At 30.6% G+C, this 22,438-nt stretch overlaps 2 protein-coding genes across 2 annotated transcripts; both read left to right on the top strand.

Annotated features, from left to right (window-relative positions):
• Positions 1–11,165: 11,165 nt before the first annotated feature.
• LOC110417083 (uncharacterized) lies at positions 11,166–12,357 on the top strand. The gene has a single exon (XM_021429282.1). It carries the CDS (start codon positions 11,226–11,228, stop codon positions 12,132–12,134), a length of 909 nt encoding a protein of 302 aa, XP_021284957.1. The 5' UTR covers positions 11,166–11,225; the 3' UTR covers positions 12,135–12,357.
• Positions 12,358–19,706: 7,349 nt separating this feature from the next.
• LOC110417088 (gibberellin 20 oxidase 2-like) lies at positions 19,707–22,438 on the top strand. The gene is made up of 3 exons (XM_021429287.2): positions 19,707–20,276; positions 20,398–20,719; positions 21,892–22,438. The coding sequence occupies exons 1-3, from the start codon at positions 19,726–19,728 to the stop codon at positions 22,165–22,167; spliced, it is 1,149 nt and encodes a 382-aa protein (XP_021284962.1). The 5' UTR covers positions 19,707–19,725; the 3' UTR covers positions 22,168–22,438.

The raw sequence follows: 22,438 nt of genomic DNA, 5'->3' as shown, positions 1-22,438 counted from the left end.
TTCATTGACACAAGCAAAGGTTCGCATCCATCTTCTTTCAATTGTTGGAGATGCTTTTTAGTAAGTGATACTAAACGAATTGCATTTATTATGTTTTGAGACTTATGTTGTAAAGCTTTTGAGAGGTCATTTGTTATCTCCAACAACTCCCTCACAAGATGCAAGATAAACACAAATTCAAATGACATATCGGCATGTTATAAAAATTATAAAATAAGGGGCAAAATTATAAAATTATTATAGAGGCAAAATTATATAATTCTAAAAAATAAAGGTATGTTATAAAATTATTGTAGTGCAAAATTATAAAATTTCAAAAAAATAAAAGTTGTTATAAAAATTTTAAAATTTTTAAGGGAGGTGGGGGCCCTTACTAATTAACCCCCCTTTGCCTTTGTCCATAGATGTGTATATGATATTGGCCTATTGATATTACTTATGTAATTGTCTTGGTTTTTTGGAAAAGCAATTTTAGACTTTCATTCTTAACAAGAAGGAATGAATTACCCCTTTAATTTTACATCAAGAAACATCAGGCAAGAGTCAAAAGAAATTAGTTCATATACTTCTACTTTATGAGTGTATTTCCCCAATTTCCTTTAGACTTAACATAGAGCCTTCAAAACCACAAGTCCTAATCTAAAATCATTTACAAAATTCACACCTTACTACAAAAAAGTAAAATGAAAACAGTCCTTGTACAAGACAAAAAAAAACACAAAGAATTGAAGCCTCAACCCCAGCATTCATATGCAAGAATTTCCTCTAGTGATCAACAAACTTTACTTTACCCATCTCCTAAAAAACAAAAAAGTAATTTCTAAACCTGTCAGACTTAACCGTTCCCAACTAAACACTCCACCTTCGTACTAAAGACCAGTATCATGATTTCCTCGGATTTCTTGCAACTCCACCTATACATCTTTACAAAGCTCAACAAAAACAAGAAACTAGCAAAAAATACTCATAAGTTTACTATAACACTCTCAGGATATTGTTGTAACATGCGAGTCTGAGAGCTTGAATGCTAAACGTGGAGATTTGAGAGTCACCACCAATCTTTTTTAACCTAGGTGTGATTAACCACTTATTAAATTGTTCTATTCGACGAAGTCTTAAATTGATTTTAGGTTTGTTTAAAAAACAATAGCTTGGTTTGCGAAATTTTTTAGAGTTAGGTTTGCAAGTACAGTTACGCATGGGAAAAGATTAGCATCCTCGTGACACCATTCCACAAATATATTATCCTATATTAACTTTGGCTTTTGATTTTATTCTTATGTTTTCCTAGTCTTTGTTTGTTTATTTTATTAGCAAATTAAAGTATTTTATTCGATTTTATAAGTGCACCTGATACAATTATGAAATAATGTCTTGATTTACTAATTTTATATAATAGGAAGCGAAAACCTTACATTGGAAAATCATTCATACACCATCCTAACACTTTAGTGAAGTTTCGAAGTTTTCCTTACTAGGATTGTCCTCTGAAGAACTCATCTCTACCAGCTTTTTGAAAAAATCCCATTATTGAGGCTTTCGTCCCATTAGCAAAATAAACGTGTCACATGCTATGTCAAGATAAAATCGTGAATGATGCCAAATGAATGAGTTTACAAATATAATTTTGTTGATTACAATTTCTATAGTATAATATTTAACATTTGAGTATAATTAAATACCTCATTTATTTTTATAATATATCTTTTAGAGAAACGTTTTATTTAAATCGATAATTTTTACGAGTATATTACTATTATTATTTTTTCGAGTTATTTTTATTGAATAACCAACTAAGTTCTAGTAACCTTTTATTAGCAATAATTGTTTGAATTAATTAATAACTATATTAGTTTTAATTTTAGATAGAATATTATATGAGTTTATTCCTTTAAATTCTTAAGATAACTATTCGAATTAACGGGACATGAGAATATAAAATTAGAGTTTATCTCGACGTTTTGGTGAAAACTCTAATCAAATTTCACGTCTAAGAAAATCATCTCAAAATAGCAACTATTTGCTTTCCAGAGTGAAATTCCATTATTGAAGTTAATCCAAAATGACCACTCTATTCATATTTTAATTCTATATTTTATCATATTTTTCTCATTCTTTATGTATACCTATATATAAATTTGTATAGGTAGATATTTCATTTCTTTTACCTACCTAACCTATTTTTATTTATAATTAAATATATTTTATTTTTTTTATATTTTCTTTCATCTATATAAATCTATTTTTTTATAACTAGGAATTTTCCATTTTCCTATTTAAATTTCTCTTCCTCTTTTTTACTTAATATTTATTCACTTTCTATATTTTACCTTAACTAAATCTATTGCTATAAATATATTTCTTTATTTAGACATTTGTTTTCTCCCTATATATGTATTCTATTTACCTAAACCTTTTTTTATAACTAAACATTCATCTAAATTTATATTCTTTTACAGCTAAATATTTTTTATTTTTCACTCACTTAAGTTTGTTTTTTACTACTGAATATTTATTTAATTTTCTTCATATATATTTTTTAACCTAAATTTATCATTGTTATTATTTAGCCATTCGTTTTCTTCCTATACATATATTTCATTTATAGCTAAATATTTATCTATTTTTTTATTTATAGCTTTCTACTTTTTACTTTTATTCTTCTACTCCAAAACATCATGTAAATTTTTCAGAATATTTTTTTATCCTATTTAAGCTAATCAAATATTTTAAACAATAAATTTTTAACTAAATAATATGCGCAAGTCCCAATAAACCAATCTAAATCCACAATCAATGGGATAAGGTTTTACCTCACTTAGGCTAGGAAAAACCCAAGCTAACTGACCCATGAAGGAGAAGAAAAGCCTACTGCACTAGTCGTCCAAGCCCAGTAAAATGCACCGTTGGGTGTGTTGAAATCCCTCCAAATGGTGCCATTCAAGAACCCCTCCTTTGCTTTACAACTGTTGCAAGAAACAGCGCCAGTTTTAGGTCCTAAACCTAGGTATAAAAGCTTTTTTTTCTTTCTCCCTCTTCACTTTCCTTTCCCACTTTCTCTCTCCACTACCGGTTTACTCTTCCTTCCTTCCAAGCAGACCTCAATTGTAGCCTTTTGCTCTACTTTTCCCCTAAGTTGAATATTCACCGTCGGCCTAGAAGAGAAAAACCTTAATTTTTACTCCCCAACACTTCCTTTATCCTTTTGGATCAGAAATCAAAAACGGAACCACTAACCCTAAACTCTTTAAACCCTATGAGAATCGAAAGGAGAAAGCCTTCCCCCATTGTCCTACTTGTTTCCTTCTTTTCTTTTTGTTCTTTTTGCTATTTTAGGTTTCTAATGGTAGTTTTCTACTACTGATAGAACCTAAGGTTCTTTCTTTTTGCCTAGTTTTTTTAGAATTTTTTGGCAAGGGTTTTTAGGGCTTTGAGTAGCTCGATTTTTTTGTTTTTCCCATCAATTGCCCAAGGTTTTTTTTTGTGTTTTAAATCACTCTTTTTTTTTTTGAAATTGGCTCTCCGATTTTTTGATTTCGGAAGAAGGTAGCCATAAAGCTGTCCTTAAATGCTGGGGATACAGTCACTTGTGGCATTTCTAGACATCGTGCCATTTCTAGATGCAAAAAATTTACGTCTAGCATGGTAAAGCCATCTTTGGCATGGTGCAAATACACCTTGCTGAGTTATTTCTTTTTCCTTTTTTTTTTGTTTTTTTGTGTGCTTTGTTTTATTTATTTTTTGTTCTTTATGCTTCTAGAATGTTCTTCATTGTAATTGGCTTTAATCTTGGCTTATTGACTTTAATCTTATTTTCTTAGTTTGATCCGTTTGCTTTTAATTTTAACTATTTGGGTTTGTTTATTAACAAGCCTAGACATTGGGCTTGTTTATGAAGCCTAATGTTTTCTTGTTGAGGACCAAATACCAAGCTTAGACTTTTGAAAGCCCACTGCCTATTGGATTATAAAAAATAACATAACAATGTAGAATAAAATATAAAATAAAAGCAATAGATAAAATAAAAAATAGTGTTTACAAATATCCCTTTGAAAAACGACTCCATCTTTTGCTAGGTTATTCGCTTTTCGATTAACCTTTCTTAGAACGTGTCTTATCTCCCACCAGTTAAATCTTTTTCCATTCTCTCAATTTGCATTAGTCATTTTCTCATTCTCCAAGGTGCCATGCTTGCATCTTTGATCCACTTCACCCTATTGCTTAAGTCGCTTTCGATGAGAAACCTTTGATTCTCTTTCCACTGTGATCCTACAAAAATGAGGAGTGCCTCCTTTACTACCAGTATTTGTGCTAGATTCGAATTGGCTATGCCGATTGTCTTAGAGAATAAGACTTTAACCTCCCCTTTATTACTAGTATTACGTGCTTAAAAAAGTTCATTCAATTAAATGTGGATGTTTAAATGAAAGAGCTTTCTTCTAGAAGAAATTATCATATTGAAAACAATGATTTCGTTCTTTTCTTTACCAATATTACCCATTTGAATCCATAGATCCTTTTTGGAAGAGTTCAAATTTTTTTCGAAAGTGCATGATAGAATGGTTAATGAAGTCAGAAAGATAAAGAAAGGAAAAAAAAAGGAAAGAAAAATGAAGCTCTAGAGTGCAAACTCAACAAAGTTGTTTAGAGTCAAAAAATGAGAATTTTTAAAGCCACTCATGAATTTGATCAAGGTTGACAAAAAACAAAAGATAGAGGTCATTTTGAATCAACTAGAGTGAATTAGAGACCCTCAAAATGTCTAAGAATGTCAAACACCATTTGAGATTCAAGCTTTGTTAGAAAATCAATGTTAAACTTCAAACCTTTCCTTTCTAAAATAGCTTGCCAAATCTTGAGCTTCTGGTCTTTATATTTATCAAATGTCATATATCATGAGACTAAGAGAATGCGAAAATTGATTGTGATTTAAAATGAATCATTTTGTGAAATGTTTGATTTTCAAAGAATATAGAGTTGAGAAATATTACATTTGTGAGCTTAGATGAAGAAACACATCGTTTTCCTATCTAATGGTGAAACCTTTTTGTTACCCAAGACCTTGATGTGTTAAACCATTCAGTATATTCAAAAGACCAAATTGTGATCTGACCCACCAAAGTTCATTTCCATTAATAATCATCGATTCTCAAGAGATTCAGATATCACATGTTTTTCAAACTTGGATATTCTATCACTTCAACAAGGAAAATATGCAGAATTCATACATTTTTGTTCCAAGATTCAATTATATTTGGTCATGAAAGTAATTGTGTGGGGAATTTTGTGGTCATTTTGCCAAAAATCAAGATGATTTTGAAAGTTTTGATTAAAAAAAAAGAGTTCAAAAAAGAAGAAGCAAGAGTCCTTACGATTATTGTAAAGTAAATCTATAATCATTTCATGAGGATAAGACAAGCATTTTGAAAAAGACAAAGTCATTTTTGAAGAAAAAAGTGAGGAAAAAGTGGCGCAAGGAAGTGTTTTCATGATCAATGGGCATGGAAACATTGAAATTAAGTTTGAATTGATACATAATTACTAGTTTATATTTATTGTCAGAAAAGTATTTCAAAAATCTAGATCAATATAACAAGATTGGCAAATAGGTTCTTTTGTTACCAGAAATTTGGTTACTTTAGAAGAATGTCACCAAAAAATGCCCAAGGACAAGAAAAATGGTTTTTCAATAGAGGAATACATTGAAAATGAAGGGATGCTTGTGAGTATCTTTTATTTCCATCATGCAATCATGCATACATGAATGTTCACGTACATGGCCGTGCAAATTTGACATTCAAAATTTTCATTAACACATTTTTCTAGGATCTTCAAGAAATATGAGACCATCCATCATAGAATTTTGCAATGATATCAGGTTTTGATTGAGTTGAAACGCATTTTCATTAAAAGAAAAAAAATTCGAAACCTCTGGGGTATTTTCAAAAACGTTCGAGTAACAATTTCAAAACCTCTAAGTATATTATCAAATCCTCTAGGTTCAATTTTCAAAAACTTCGGGTACATTTTCAACACCTTTGAGCACACCTTCAAATCCCCCAAGTACAATTTTGAAAACCTTTGGGTAACAATTCCAAATCATCCCGGTATAATCTTAAAATCCTTTAGGTAAACATTTTGAAAACCTCATAGTACACCTTTAAACATTTGGGTTTGAAAATCTACAAGTAATTACCTTCTTGAACTTTTTTAAAGTTACATATCCTCATTTAAAGATAAGGAAAAAAACTTTTTTTTGCAAAACTTCCAGGTACAATATTGAAAACCTTTGAGTACAATCTTGAAAACCTTTAAGTACATTATCAAAACCTTCAAGTAACCATAATCAAATCCTCCGAGTAACTATTTTGAAAATCTTCAAGTAATTACCTTCATGATTTTTTTTAAGTTACATAGCTTTATTTAAAGATGAGAAGCAAAACCTTTTTTGGCAAAACCTCCAAGTACAATATTGAAAACCTTTGGGTGTAATCTTCAAAACCTTCAAGTATATTCTTTAAAACCTTCGGGTAATATTTTATAAAATCTTTAAATTGAGAAATCAAAGAATCGAGCTCATTTTAATATAAGCCAAGTTTTAGTGGCCTTAAATTGCCTTCTTATCATAATGTGCGGGTCCGAGAACTCGACCATTAGACTTTGAAATTTGAGGGCCGCCACCGATATTTTTTATCTAGGTGTGATTAACTTTCTATTAAATTCGTTCTATTTGACGTGGTCCAAAATTGATTTTAGGTTTGTTTAAAGAACAATAATCTAGTTTGTGAGTTTTGAGTTGAGTTCGAGAGTAAGGTTATGCACAAGGAAGGATTGGCACACTCGCGACACCCGTTCAAAGAACGGTACCAATTAATCATATGTTATCAGTACTTAGCCTTAATTCTTAATTTTTATCTTATTTTCTTTAATTATAATTTATTGTTTGATTTTTTTTATTTTTGCTTTTATTCACAACCTAAAGTCCATTGTTCGGTTTATTTGTATAATGTGCTCTTAATGCAACTATGAAATGCATGGTATAAATCTTTACAAAATGTCAAATGAAAACCTTGTATTGAAAATATTTCCCGAATGTACCCATCATACTAATGGGACCTAGAGATATTCTCTCACCAAGGGAGTTCTTCTAGAAAACTCACCTTCATAAACTTATCAAAGAAATCCTATCATTACAGCAATCATCTGTGAATAAAAACATTTTGATGTAATGCAAAACTTAATACAAGTAAAGACTTTTTATTAAGAATATTCTCTGAGCCCTCCCATCCTATTGGTAGGACCCGAAAATATGCTTTCACCTAGGAAATTTTTCAAGCAAACTCACATTTACAAGCTTTCTCGAAGAGTCCCATCATCAAGGCCCTAACTTGTGTACCAAAAATATCTAAATGGATGCAAAGATAGGTAAATAATGTGATGATGACGTGTAATAAATTTTGATACTTTTCGTTTTTAATGTCATATATTTAGTATTGTTATTATTATCATCTTTTGTATTCCTTAATATCTTGTTATTAATATTTTAAAAATATTTTATTCGAATTAATATATTGAGACTTAAGATTAAAACCCTCCCATCATACTGGTGAAGTTTAATCAAATCTCTCACCTAAGAAAGTTAACCCAAGATTTACGACTTCACATGTCCTGGATAAAAATTCCATCTTCGATCTAATTCAAATAACAAATTCCCATTTACTTTGTTATTATGCTTCTTATTTGTCTATTGCTTTAATATTCATTATATATTTTGCTATACTTTTTTAATAAATGTTATTAATTTTATTATCTAGAATAACTATTCATATAATATTAGACCACTAAAATTAAGAGCCTCCCATCATTTTGATAGGGTCCTAATTTACTTGGAATTAGTTACTTTTCATTATTCCAAAGTAATTAAATAATTGACTGTAGTTTCAAAAATTTTATATTATTATTTTTCATTATTATGTATATATTTTCTTGTTTTTCTTATTTGCATATTTTGTATTTTTCTATATAAAACATTTATCTCTCCTATCCTTTTTTTTTTTTATAATCACATGTTGTATTTCTATATATTTTTATAAATTGTTATATTACGTATTTTTATATTGACATATTTTCTTATTCACTAATCTATTTATTATATTTTTTATATTTTTTATATTAAATACTAAATCAATGCTTCCATCTACACAATAATGGTCTAAATACCCTAAAGAAAATGAACCAAATACATTAGACAAAACAGCTAAAGGGCTTACCTTCTCTCGGCTTGACAAAGACCCAAAACCAATGGGCTCAAGAGCATATGGGCCAAGCCTGACCCGTTTGGAACAGCCAGGCATGTTGTAGCAAATTTTTCCCCACTCAAAAATGACGTTGTTTGGCGTTACACCACAAGTCCTTTTCCTTTTTTTTTTTCTTGCTGTTCTTTTCTTTCTTGAGGTTACGTTTGATTTGTGAAATAGTTAATAATAAAATAAAATAATTATTATATGAGAATAAAATAAGATGAGAGTAAAATAAAATAATTATTATTTTATTTAATATGATGAATGAAATAAAACAGAAATAGTTATTATGACTTATTGCAATGTTTGGTTGGTAATAATAATTTTAAAATAAAAAAAATAAAAACACTCTTTATTATTTATATGACTATCTATTTTTATTAAAATTTTTAAATATTAATAATCTAGAATTTAATTAAAATATTAATAACTAATCATTTAAATATAAATATTTCATTTATAATTTAATCATTAATATTTTAAAATATTAATAATTGACCATTTAAATATTAATATGTATTTATAATTAAGTCGTTAATATATTAAAATATTAATATTTATTTAATTTAAATATTATTATGATAAATTATTTTACTTTATTTTGTTTTTAAATATTAATAATTGATTGTTTATTTCAAATATTAATAATTTAATCATTAATATTTTAAAATATTAATATTTTATTTAATTTAAATATTATTATGATTAATTTTTATTTTTAAATATTAATAATTGATAATTTATTTAAAATATTAATAATTGATGATTTAATTATTAATATTTGATATATAATTTAAATGAAATTATGCTTATTTATTTTTTAAATAGGAATAATTTATAAGTTATTTTATTAATAATTTATAATTTAAATAGTAATATTTTATTTATAATTTAATATTAATATGTTAAAATATTAATATTTTATTAAAAGTTGGAATCAAGGAGAGGAAGAGGAGAGAGGACAAATAATATTTTATATAAATAGAGTTGTAATTTTTTAAATTTGTAAAGAGTATTTTGATTTTTATGATTTTTTGAGTTTATTTCTCAAATTATGAAATAATTAATATCGTGGGAGGATGGTATTAACTATTTTTGAAAAATAACCATTCTTATAGAATGACTATTTCTTAGACTATTTCTTATTCAAATAAAAAAATCAAAATTTTCTAAAAATAAAAACCATTTCCCAAACCAAACATGCTATAAATGGTGTTATTTTGGCACCTTAAATCTCAAACCTTAGGTATAAAATCTTTCTTTTCTTTCCCTACACACTCTCTCTGAGTTAGCAGTGCCTCTTTCTCTCTTTCAAACCAGATAAGGAGAAAAAACTAAGACCCCTTAAATTTGGTCTCCCTGTTGCAACCGCTCCCCTCACCTAATCGTCAAGTGTCAGATGTCTGAGGCCTTTTAACCCCGAAACAACCAGCCAAGCAATATGACAATAACCCTTCAAGCTTTCCAAGGCTCTCAAACAAACATTCTCTTTTTCCTTTTTGTTTACTTGAGGAATTAGGTATCATATTGGCTGCTAGAAAAACTAGGGCTTTTGTCTTGTTGTTTTTTTTGGTATTTTCCTGTGTTAGAATCTGCTGGTAGATCTAGGGCTTAGTTTTTTTAGATTTCTTTTAGAAGGGGCTAGGGTTTTCTCAAAAGAATATTGAATATTGCGATTCGTGAGAGAGAGATCTTAGATTTTTTTATTTTAGAATCACCTTTTTTTTTTTTTCATTTAGTTAGTCTTTGCTTTTGTAAATGGGAAAGGATTTTGAAAATCCTTCTTGTCTTCTTGCTGCCATTTGCCGCACCTTGGTGGTCATATTAGTAAGGTCTTTGGGTTTGGTGACCTATTGCCAAACCCTTGATTTTTAAAATTGACTTTGAGTCTTTCACCAAATAAAGCCGAGGGGAAAAAGTGGTAAATTTTGAAAGAAAAAAAAAAAACCTTAGCTCAGATTGGCATATCTTGGGAGAAAGAGGCATCAATTTGCCTTGAGGAGAGAGAAAGCTGGTTGCCATGGTAGTCTAGCCTTAGTTGGTTGCCACAAAAGTCACCTTGGTTGCGATGCCAAGCATGACAGCAAATCAGGAATTCCCCCTCATTTTCTTATTTTTCTTTCTTTTTTTGTTATTTTCTTATATTTATTAATATTATTACTTTGATTTTAAGAATTTAAAAGGTTCACTTAGAAGCAGTTCAGACTTCTCTTAAAAGCCAGAGGAAGTCCAAAAGAAAATTAGAGCTAATACATCCTAATGAAGAAAAATAAATAAAGATAAAATATAAATGCAACTAAAGGTCTGGACACAAAATGGTGTTTACAATTACCCTTTTTTGTGCATTCTTGAGAATTAAGAAGAACCTACTTCCACCAAATTGAAAGTGCCTCTCATTTCTGAATGATGCTATACAACTTAAAAGAAAAAAAAAAATTCCTGAAGATGATTACTGAGAGGTTTCATAAGGATGTACCCAAAAGTTTTGAAAAAGTTGTATTCAGGTTTTACAAAATCTACCTGGAGGTTTTACAAAATGAACATGAAGGTTTTAGATAGTCTACTTTGCGCAGCCTTTGCTCCAAAGGGAAGTGATGTATTGAGTTCAAACCTCCCCGACATTTCTCTGTTTCAAGTGCACCTTAAAGTTTTGGAGTCATGGAAAAAGCAAGCATTCATCATTGCATTTTTGTATAAACAACCGTTGCATAACGGATTTATACCCGGCCAACCAAAATTCAAAAACACATGAATAAAGAAAAAGAACAAAAGCAAAAGCCAGCCTTAACCTTTTCCTAGCTTTTTTCAAAATCCAACTAGGTACCTCAGACTATATAAAAATGGTTTTTGATGTTATTTGTCTGCCTATGGTCTTATTCTCATTTTTGTCTTTGCATCTTTGAAAAATTCAGAAACCAACAAGACATGGGTTCTTGCATTAGCAAATGCAGACCCAAGAAATATTTCATACAAGACTTTAGTCATGTTCAAGACAAGCTTGTGATCTCACAAGCTCCAAAAACTCCCATTCCTGTCTCAAACAAAATTTCCCCTTTGCCTCTTTCACCTACCATTTCTTCTTCTTCTTCTTCTTCAGTTTCTTCCTTTAGCAACACTACAACTAGTTCATGTTCATCGATTTCAAGCTCATCTTCGGTCTTAAGCTCGAAGGATAGGTCTTTTTCGAATGAGTTCTTGTGGGCATGTGTTAAGGAAAACCCTCATATAATTCGTATTAATTCAATCAAGGAAGCCTCCCTTGCGTTAGCCACTACTAAATCTCCTACTCAGAAATTAGGCTCCCCGGTTAAACCAGCTGTGGCACGAGCGAAACAGTCAATCCCGCAAAGGGAGAAGGGCTTTACACCACAGAAAAGAGGGCGGTCAAGTTCACCAACAACATTGACTCGTCAAAAGAGCTTCCGAAAGGAGCCTGATAGACTTAATTCTGCATATAATTTGCCAAGTAGGAGTTTGAGGTCACCATCTCCAAGCAGGAGATTTAGTACCGGAGATTATAGTCGGGGAATATTGGCAAGTACATCCAAGGAAATTTGCTCATCAAAGCGAATTGTTGGCCCTAAGGTAAATGCACTGAACTCTGTTTCTTCCTCTCTAAGAAAGGATAATTTCAGGCCTTCAAGTCCAATGATCAGCCATCCTAGTCCATTGAAGTCTTGTTTGAGAAATCGGGAGACTTTCATTCACCGTATTAGTTCTAAAATCGATGAAAGTGCGCTCCAAGCAGCCCTGTCCCAGCAAGAAAATGACTCCATTACTATGGAGGACATTGACAATCCTCATATTTCCTTGGATTGTTTCATTTTTCTGTAGAAAATGAGCTTGCATATGCATACTGAAACATTTTCCATTATCACATTTTTATATTTTTCTTTTTTGCTTGATTTTCTGATTGTTTGTCCCCAATATTCACTATGGATAGGATTAAAAATGATCAACAGGATCAACTATCTAGATTGATAGTGTTGATTGAATGGGATGTATTGATTTTCTCAAATTTGTTGTTATATACTACGAAGAATGAAGATTGTTATAACTTTTGACAGATTTTGATTGGCAGAGTTAGAACACAATTCCTACCGCTCTGCTCTAGCATTCTCTTATGTGCCCAAACTCCGAACCTTTTCCTTTTGAATAAAAGAAAATTCAGCTTCAATGTATATAATATAATGACAAATTTGACTCTAAATCTTTAAATATTTTATACAAGCATTGGTATCCTCCAAAAAAACATTCACAAAGCAGGGGCCAACTGTCTGCTGCACTTTCAGTCGGGCCTTAGGCTGGGGAAGCTGGCGGCCAAGGCCAGGGTTTATGGGTAATGAGATACTTATTCTTTCCCAGACTCTGAGTTGGGCTGGGAAATGGAAAAGGCCGTTGACAGAGGGAATTTGTTTCTCAATTGACAGACTGAAAAGTAGAAAAAAACAAGAGTAAAACCAAAGTCTGTTCAATATATAATTACAAGTAGCATCCAGAATTAAGATTATGAAGACATAAAAAGTCGTTCCTTAATTAATATCTTTTCCAAATTTCGCCTAGTGAATTGATTAACTATCTATGTTAAATATTGATATTTCAAATTATATGGCTTAAATTAGTGACCACCCATTTTTATCACTATAAATCAATTATTGGAATTGCTCATGTACTACCCAAATACAGGCATTTGCTCAAATATAAAGAGAAATAGACAAACAGTTAAAGCAATTATAATTTTGCAACTTTGGTATATTTCTCTTCCATACTTATGGTTTTGCATAAATTTTACTTTTTGGCCCGAAATGAAAACAGAAAAAATTCTTTTAATAGAGAGGATAATAATAATTAGGCCAAATAATACAGATTGTTTTAAGTAATTTGAACATATGTATAGTGCAAGTGGAAGAGGTCCCCTTTCTCTTGGACTTGTCGGGTGAACCCAATTTTGTCAAGCCAAAGATCGTATATAATAGAAGGATTAAAAACAACTTCTTAGAAGAGAGAGGAAGATTTATATTAACTTGGTAGAATCCATTATTAGACACAGTTGGTCGCCTTTCCTAGCCAGATGGGCCTATTATTAATTAAATAGAGTTAAAGGATTCCCTCTCTACTTCTCAGCTGTACTTTTCCCAAAAAGTGAATCAAATAGACACCACTCAGTTGAATTTTGTTGCATCACTATTTGAAAAGAAAAACCACGAGACACTTAAAAGATCTACAACAAAACATATAATAGAGGTTTTCTATTGCATACAAATAAAATTAATGCCATATGTTGGCTGTATTGCAACAGCAATGGCCCCTTCGGCTTACCAATTTTGGTGCAATAAGGGAAAAAACCTAAGGAAGCTTTGAGCCCATCTGAAATGGCATGCTTAATGAAAACTCTAGCGACCGCTCAGCTTATTTTGGAGTTTTCGTTTATGTTTTTCCAAGGGTTTTAATCATTGAGAAAAACCAAGACCCACATTGATGCTTAAAGTTTTTCCAGTAATCTAGTATGTGCTATTTTTCTTTTTTAATATGACCAAAGAGAGATCTGAACTCAATTATTTAAGTATGAGAGATACATGCACTTACAATTGAATTAAATGTTTAAGTACATGTAACATATGTTATTAATGGCATATTTGGTCGAGGGGAATGACTTAGTCACTCCCTCCTTATTCTTTCAAAATAGTTTTGCATTTGTTTGGTTGCTTTTTACTATTGAGAATAGCCATTTCAAAATGTAGCTATTCCCCTAAAAAGGGACTTAGCCATTTCCCTCTCCTTTGTTATTAGTCATTCAATGGTTCATGGTAAAAATATTATTGGATGAAAATGTCCCTGTTTAATGGAAACGTCTTGGGAAAAAAAAACCAAATGCTTTCTTGAAACAGTTTTCTTTAATATGAAGCAAGATCTAATGAGAAAAACATGCCTACTAAATATAGGGATATCCAGATGAATAAGAATTAAGTAATCAGTATAAGTAAAAATTTCGGATTTGTATAGTGTTATAGTTTATTCAAAATGCAAAATGTAATTAATTAGGATATTGATAAATGCATAGTATATACATATATATTCTCAATGTTCATTTTTTTTACATTAATTATGAATGAAATGCCATGTATTTGTAATAAAGAATGCCTTGATAGAATTTCAAAAATTTAATGAATGAAATTTTAATCCACAAAGCAATTTCTAAAAAAACAAAAATCCATAAAGCAATTTCCATAATTCTCACGAGCTCTTTAGGCTAACATTTGAAACATTTGAATGTATTCTTCACGTTAAATAGTAAGAAATATAGAACAGATAAGATTTAAAATGTAAAATACAGATAAGATTTCTAAGACTGAAAGAATAATGAATGCTATGAGGGCATCAAGCAACTAATTAAGCCATGTGAAAAGCCTCTGCATATCAAAATGGTGGAGTATATGTTTCATACAAAAGCAAGGATTATATATATATATAACCAAGTTTTAAAGTAACAAGGGCGAAGTTGAAATTAATTGCATCAAATATAAATTTAAGAAGCTAATAAAGCAACAAATTAAAACCCGGATGAGAAAGCATGCATATATAATGCAATCGAACCGACAGCTTGTTAACAAGTATAATTAGCGTTAATCAAAGAAGTGATTAGTGTATGTTAACCAATTGGGACAGGTAGGGCAAGGTTGTTATGAGACCATCCAAGAAGAGATTGTCTTTAAATAAAGCAATAAGACGATTAACTTCACGTGAAGTTGGCTTGGATGTATTAGGCACTGATAAAGCAATTTGCAAGATATCAATGTGGGCCAAAAACACTTCGTTCCGCAGTGAGTCTTTTTGTTCTCCTTCTCTAGGGTAATTTATGTAGCCGGGGGGCCTCCTTTGAGGGAGTCCCATCGAGGAAGTGATTGATGCAATAATTATGATCCAATTGAAATTTTTTTATGATATACTGGTTTTTCCCCTGCTCTGATCAGTGTCTCTATCCATATCGAATATTGTTTATCGATATATTCAAACTCTAGTACACGCAGATAAAGCTTATACCGCCTGAAAAAGAAAACCAAAGTCCTCTTCAGCATTTTAAAAGTTCTAAATAATAATCAAATTTGACCCGAATATTCTTGTCTACTCCAAAGGAAGAGGGAAAAAAATTTCAAAGGTTTGATAAAATATAATCAGCTAAACGAAAATTATATTTCATTATATTCATGTATATACACATATATCAATAAGTCGTTTAATAGGTGGATATGATATAGGTTTTTGTTTAATTTTGTAGAAATTCGTATATGGTCTAATCACAATTAAAGTATTTCATAGAATTTTAGGCATAAAGATGTAGTTTGGATTAATGCAAGTGTTTGAATTACTTTTATTGTGATACTCTAACCTAAATGATATTTGAACTATATTTATATTGTCTTAAAGTGTGACAAATAGACTTTTATCAAGTTATTTATAAAATATTTGAGCTTATGCTATTTTCTTAGTTTAGGTTTATTAAAAAATAACTAGGGTTAATATAAATAACCCATTTAAACATAGCAGCCACATTCTTTGGTGGAGAAAATGAAAAGTTAAGAAGGAAGTTTCACAAGCATCTTTTTTATAGGATTCGAGGATTTCCAAGAACAAACTGGAAAAATAAAACTTAAAGGTTATAGCTGGATTTATGCATAGAAGGTGAGTAAAAATCCTCTTTTATTGAAGAAAAATATGTTATTAATTTGTAAGAATTTAAATTGAAATTTATGAGAAAAACTAATTAGAAGTTTTGTAGTTTTCACATATCTTCATGATGTAGCAGAGGTTGGACCATTTGATTTTACTTTTATCAATTATTTAAGATTTAAACATGATTATATGCTTGGTTTCGAGATTGGATGGGGAGAAATCAACTTCTTATGAATTAAAAAGGAAAATATGCATGTAAGAACCAAGTTTCACATATTGTACCTGTTCTAATTCTGTATTGATCTATAGAGTTTCACCGTTTGAGTTATATATAGTTGGAAAGCTACATGAGTCTATTTTCTGGTGAACCAGATAGAAATAGATCATTCCAAGTTTTCTAATTAGAGATATGAAAATTTTTTATAAAGATTGTGCAAAATGCCAGCAACAACGTTAGGGGTAATTTTGAAAATTTTATGTAACTTTTTAGAATTGGGTTAGGTGCTGAGCTATATATAGGTGGAAAGTCTATTAATTATAATTTTCAATGCATTAAACAAATCTTAATTTTAAGTTTTGTAGCTTAGGATGTAGTTGTTTTAACAAGTGGCGTGCAAGCTTTTCAAATTGTTATTTAGGAGATTTTGGATTACTTTGCCTAGTTTCAAGTTATAATTAGATTACAGAGAGTTAGATTGTGTCTAATATGTTTAGGTGTTTGATTGTTTTTGGGAGAAAGAAAGTTGTTAGAGCGAAGGAAGGTAAGTATATCCTAACACACACTTTGCTTGCATCCGAAAATATCATATAAGTATATTTCATTAAATGAAGTAAACCTTTTATTTCACTATTTTTAATATATGAAAATAGGGTCAAGTATATGATTATTTTTTATTTTGGTTTGTTCATATGATGAAAATCGACTTGTGAATATTTTGGTTTATTCATACGATGAAGAATGATTTACGAAAATTTTGGTTTATTCAGATGATAAAGATTGATTTATAAATGTTTTGATTTATTCAAATGATGAAGATTGATTTATGAATGTTTTAATTTATTCATATGACAAAGATTGACTTACAAATGTTTTGGTTTATTTATATGATGATGATTGATTTATGAATGTTTTGTTTTATTTATATGAAAAATATTGATTTATGAATGAGATGAAATCTTTGATTATCTTTTAAAGAATGTTATAAGAGCTACAAAATGATCCTTAGGAAGTGAGATAATTGACAAGAAAACTAGATTTATGGCCTTGCTAGTAGGTTATATTAGTTAGCATATGGTCTTGCCAACGGGTTACAACAGTTAGCATACGACCTTGCTAACAAGTTACAGTAGTCAGCATATGACCATACTAATAGGTTATAATAGTTAGCAATGATCATGAGAATGATATTGTCTATACGGTTCTGGTCATGAATTATAGTAGTGTTAGTAGCTAAAGATGATGAAACTATGATTTTTAAAGACTAAATCTATGGTTTGTTTGAACGATATTTTAAGAATGAAATTTGATGGCCAATGATTTATGAACTTACGAAATTATTCATTTCGAATAAAATGAATCTTTGACTATTTTGATGGCATTATTTATTGAAATGTTCTTAATGATCTATATGATATATTTAAAATAATGCTTGATCCAAAAATGTGTGTGGTGCTATACGTGTTGAGCTGTGGTTGCTCATTCCTTTATTTACATTTTTTGTAGATGACTAGAGATGAGAGCTTTAGAAGTGTGGAAGCTAAGAGAACAATTTAAGAAGTTTACTTTAGTGTGAAAACATTACTATATTTGTTAAAACTATATTATGTGTAATTGATACTTAAATTTCTAGTTAATTTACTTTATAATATTTGGAGACTTTAGAAAAGTTGTAATAGTTTATGTTTCGAATATGTTAGAAGATAAACATTAGATGAGTTATAATAGTTTATATTTCAAATATGTAAGAAGATAATTGTCAATATGACTTCAATTGAAAACTTTTATATGAATGATAGATAGAAAGGCTTCGTATTACTTTGGGGCATAGTCTCGAGGTAATATGCTTATGTTATGCCTTGGTTTCAAGATGTGACACTTATTCTTGAAATGACTATTCAAGGATGAACACTTCACTATTTATAAGCTACTTCCAATAAGTGAAGAGTTTTGCTTATGGGAACTTTTCCAACAGTCACATGCTAAACTAAGAAAAATAATCAAACCAAATAATGTGCAATCCTTGACCAATATCGTCACCATTTTTGACCAGATTATATTTAGAGATTTTGCACTCATGTGTTATTCTTATTGGTAATTTTGTTATTACAAACTTGATTGCTAGTATCTTACTTGATTATTTTCATTTAATCTAGTATGTTTTGCTGCTTAATGTCTGCTTGTGTTTGTGTTGCTATTCCAATCTATTGTTGAATGTGTTTTACCCCTAATCTAATTTGTGCTTGATGTACTTTTTGCCACTAATGCTGAATTTGATTAATTTGTTTAATGTTGCTTCGTTTAAGCAAGGTTGTGTTTCTTCAATCCCCTTCAAATTGGATATATAAGAGAATTCCATAGTCTAAATTTAGTTCAAAAGCTTTCAAAGATCTTACAAGAAAGAGCTTTGGTGAATAAATCAACCACTTATTTGCTGCAAGAAATGCACAATAGTTTGTAGTTGAACATCTAGTGAAGGGATAACCAACTTAATCTACATATGAGTAGGAATATAATACTAGAGGAGTGAGATATAATTAATTTATATTAATTCAAGATTTATCATAGTAAAAATTTATAATATAAAAATATATGATTTTTGATACTTGATTGGACAGCAAAAGTGATACTGATCAGATTAATTGATCGAATTCAGTACATTAAGATGTTCCTTCTCTTTTTCTACATAACCCTCCAATAAATAAAATGTTAATGTTGTTTTGCGTAGACAGAACAGGAGATTCAGTCTTACCTTTATATAGTGAATCTCCAATCCCAACATCATAGGATTTAGGATTTATTATAAAAGCTTACACTTTAAGTCCACATATAATATTGGAATCACCTTTAAACCAATCCAAATCACTAGATTATATTATAAATTATAATATTGTCAGTTTATCGAAACCAAATTAATTTAACCTATATTGATAAAAAAAATTCGCACTTTGATTTTACCAGAAAATGTAACACTCTCCAAAATCACCCTTAGACTATAAGTTTCAAATTCTAATTAAACATTTTGAGGTATCTGTTCTAAGACATAGCAAATTAATTTAAAAATATGATTGAATACCAAATGGCTAAAATTTTAAACATTATATTTTGGAGAAAAGCGAGCTAGTTCATGAAAAAATCAACTCGATCAATCACTTTCTATATATATATATATATATATATGTATTTTAAATAACATTTTAGTTTAAATATCTAAAAACAGAAAAGAAAAAAAACGAAGGGCAATGGGTTAAATACAGCTTTTTAAAGAGGGAGTGAGTAGAACCGACTACTCGCTTTGCTTAACTTTTTTTTTTGTGAAAGGCCACTTCGGTTAATTTTGTCTAATCTCTCTCAATCAAATACACCAAGTGACCCATATTACCTCCAGCTAAGGTCGCTATATTTTTGTTTGCTCTACATATCGTCTCTTAACCCATGTTAAAGCTATTTATATATATATATATATGTATATATATATATATATATATATATCCCGCCACCTTTTCCTACTTACACACTCATTTTCTTGTCTTCTAAATGGATTCAACTTCCTCTGCCTCTACGTGCCTCTTTTCCTCTCCCCTTGAAGATCAAAGACTTAATCAAGATTGTTTTATTGAATCATCTTTTCTCCAAAACCAAACCAACGTACCCAAAGAATTTCTTTGGCCCAAAGTTGATTTAGTTAATGCTCATCAAGAGCTTTTGGAACCACTTGTCGATCTTGAAGGGTTCTTTAGAGGTGATGAATTGGCAATTCAACAAGTGGCCAGAGTCATTAGGGCTGCTTGTTTAAGCCATGGTTTCTTTCAAGTGATCAATCATGGGGTGGATTCACATCTGATTAAAGCTGCATATGAGCACCTGAATCGTTTCTTTCAACTACCTGTTAGCCAGAAAGTAAGGGCTCGAAAGATGACTACTACTGGATTGAAATCCTTGAGCTATTCCGGTGCACATGCTGATCGTTTCTCTTCAAATTTGCCATGGAAGGAGACATTAACTTTTGTCTTCGAAGAGAATCCGAAGGAGGCCAGTATAGAAGATTTGTTCAACGCCTGTTTAGGGCATGATTTTAAACAGATGGGGTAAGAATTTTCATGGAATTTTGCATTTTGCTTCGTAGTCACCCATTTATCCTAACCCTAATTTCCGTTTGTCGACATACAAACAACAAATTTGTACTCAAAAAATTTCTCCATTTTGTAGCGTGATCTACCAGAAGTATTGTGAAGGAATGAAGGGCTTAGCACTTGTAGTGATGGAAATATTAGCAATCAGCTTGGGAGTTGATCGATTGCATTATAAAAAGTTTTTTCAGGATGGGCGGTCTATAATGAGATGTAACTATTATCCTCGTTGCCCCGAGCCAGGTCTTACCTTTGGCACTGGGCCTCATTGTGACTCCACATCTGTGACCATTCTTCACCAAGATGACGTTGGAGGTTTGGAAATTTTTGCAAACAACAAATGGCAGATTGTTCGACCTCGTCATGATGCCCTAGTAATCAACATTGGTGAGACCTTCACGGTGGGTTTCCACACTTTCTATGAATTTTAAGATTTTCAGCAACTTGTTTTTTTCTGCACTAGTATGGGACACTATCATTACAGGACAAACTTTTGTACTTCGTGCGCGACTGCATAATTTGTCCCTTGCTCGTATCCTTTAAAGGTTTTTTTATCTTATTTTTTTGTCATTAGGATGCCCAAGTTTCTTTTGGCATAAACTTAAAACCAATGCTTTAATAAATGAACGGATACGGACTAATTAATTAGACTCCCTTTGGTTAATTGATTTGTTGATAATATGCTGAGAAGCCGAGTTGCAAGTTGGTGTACTCTTTATGTCTCTGACCTACTAATTTCATATTCCTAGCTACAGTAATTACTCTAGTACTTGAATTAAAGATTGTTTGAGCAATTGGTACTTGAATTAGGATAGCTTGGACATTTGAGTTTATCCGTGAAAGTAAAGCCCCTCGTAAATATCTTTTGCAAACTTACATATATGAATTGCTGTGTAAATTAACTAATATGTATGCTTGAGGACTGCGGTGTAAATTGTTTATTTGACAACTTTTTGAGGTTCTATATATATATATATATATATATATATATATATATATATAATAAATTAGCTCATTAGTTTTACTATACACAAGTAAATATTCTAATTGTTGTTTTTTGGAAAAAAAAAAAAACGTCTCAGGTGTTGTAGATATTTAAGTTTTAATCAACAATAAATCATGACCTAATAAATTGATAAACCTGCTTTGCTGTCATTTTCTAGTAATTCCTATCATAGAGGTAGGCAGGTAGAAACAATCGAGAAGGTAGTCAAAAATACAAGATTGGTTTTTTGTGGCCGCCTTGACAAGGAAGTATATATGCAGTGGTGGGAAATATGGGATACATCACTCATATTTTGACATCTAGGCAATATACAACCAATAATGTTGGGATATTTCCTGTCGAAATAAGTTAAGAAAGGAGGGAATTAAGGCTGTGGTGGGAAATATACATACAAAGTATATATTTTATTTAATAATAATTCTCCTGTGACATTTAAGTCGACATGTTCATTTATGTTGATGCCATGTTTTGTCCTGTAAGACCTTGTAGCATGCAGATATACATACAAAGCTATCTAGGAAGGATTTTTATTGGTTTTAATTTGTCGGATGGCGAATGCAATTGCAGGCATTATCAAATGGGAAATACAAGAGTTGCCTGCATAGGGCAGTAGTTAACAGGCAGAGGGCCAGAAGATCATTGGCATTCTTTCTTTGCCCACGAGAAGACAAGGTGGTCAGACCTCCTGAAGATCTTGTGCAGGGTGAAGTGACAAGAGCTTACCCAGATTTCACATGGTCGGATTTCCACCTTTTCACCCAAAAATACTACAGAGCCGACGCTCATACTCTCCACAATTTTACCAAATGGCTCTTATCTTCCAAACCTGTTGACAATAATTAGTCTCTCCTGCTTCCTTCCTATATATAGAGTTATATGGATGCGTGGTTATTATTTTAGATGGATCTATTTCAGTGCCAGGCCATGGTAGATGCATGCCTTGCTACTAATAAGTAATTCTGTTTTTCTTTAGAATCCTTAATTTGTGAAGTTAAGATCACATTCCGATGCAACATGTAATGTGGGAACCAAGGAAATGTGATCTGCGTATGGTAATGTTAAGGTCATGAATTGTAATCGTTTTATTGTTCTCAGATTTAATTGACTTGACCTT

This window comes from Theobroma umbraticum, unplaced genomic scaffold (assembly GCF_002168275.2).
Source record: "Theobroma umbraticum cultivar Fairchild unplaced genomic scaffold, ASM216827v3 scaffold_51.0, whole genome shotgun sequence".
NCBI lineage: Eukaryota > Viridiplantae > Streptophyta > Magnoliopsida > Malvales > Malvaceae > Theobroma > Theobroma umbraticum.
The sequence above is the reverse complement of the archived record's forward strand: the minus strand, read 5'-3'. Positions and strand labels throughout refer to the sequence as shown.

What these genes read in the sequence shown, in the direction of transcription:
- LOC110417088 (XM_021429287.2), top strand. Translation starts at nt 19,726, where the DNA reads ATGGATTCAACTTCCTCTGCCTCTACGTGCCTCTTTTCCTCTCCCCTT. An exon ending in CATGATTTTAAACAGATGGG is followed by an intron (nt 20,277 to 20,397) that starts GTAAGAATTTTC and finishes TCCATTTTGTAG; the next exon opens with CGTGATCTACCAGAAGTATT. An exon ending in ACATTGGTGAGACCTTCACG is followed by an intron (nt 20,720 to 21,891) that starts GTGGGTTTCCAC and finishes ATGCAATTGCAG; the next exon opens with GCATTATCAAATGGGAAATA.
- LOC110417083 (XM_021429282.1), top strand. Translation starts at nt 11,226, where the DNA reads ATGGGTTCTTGCATTAGCAAATGCAGACCCAAGAAATATTTCATACAA.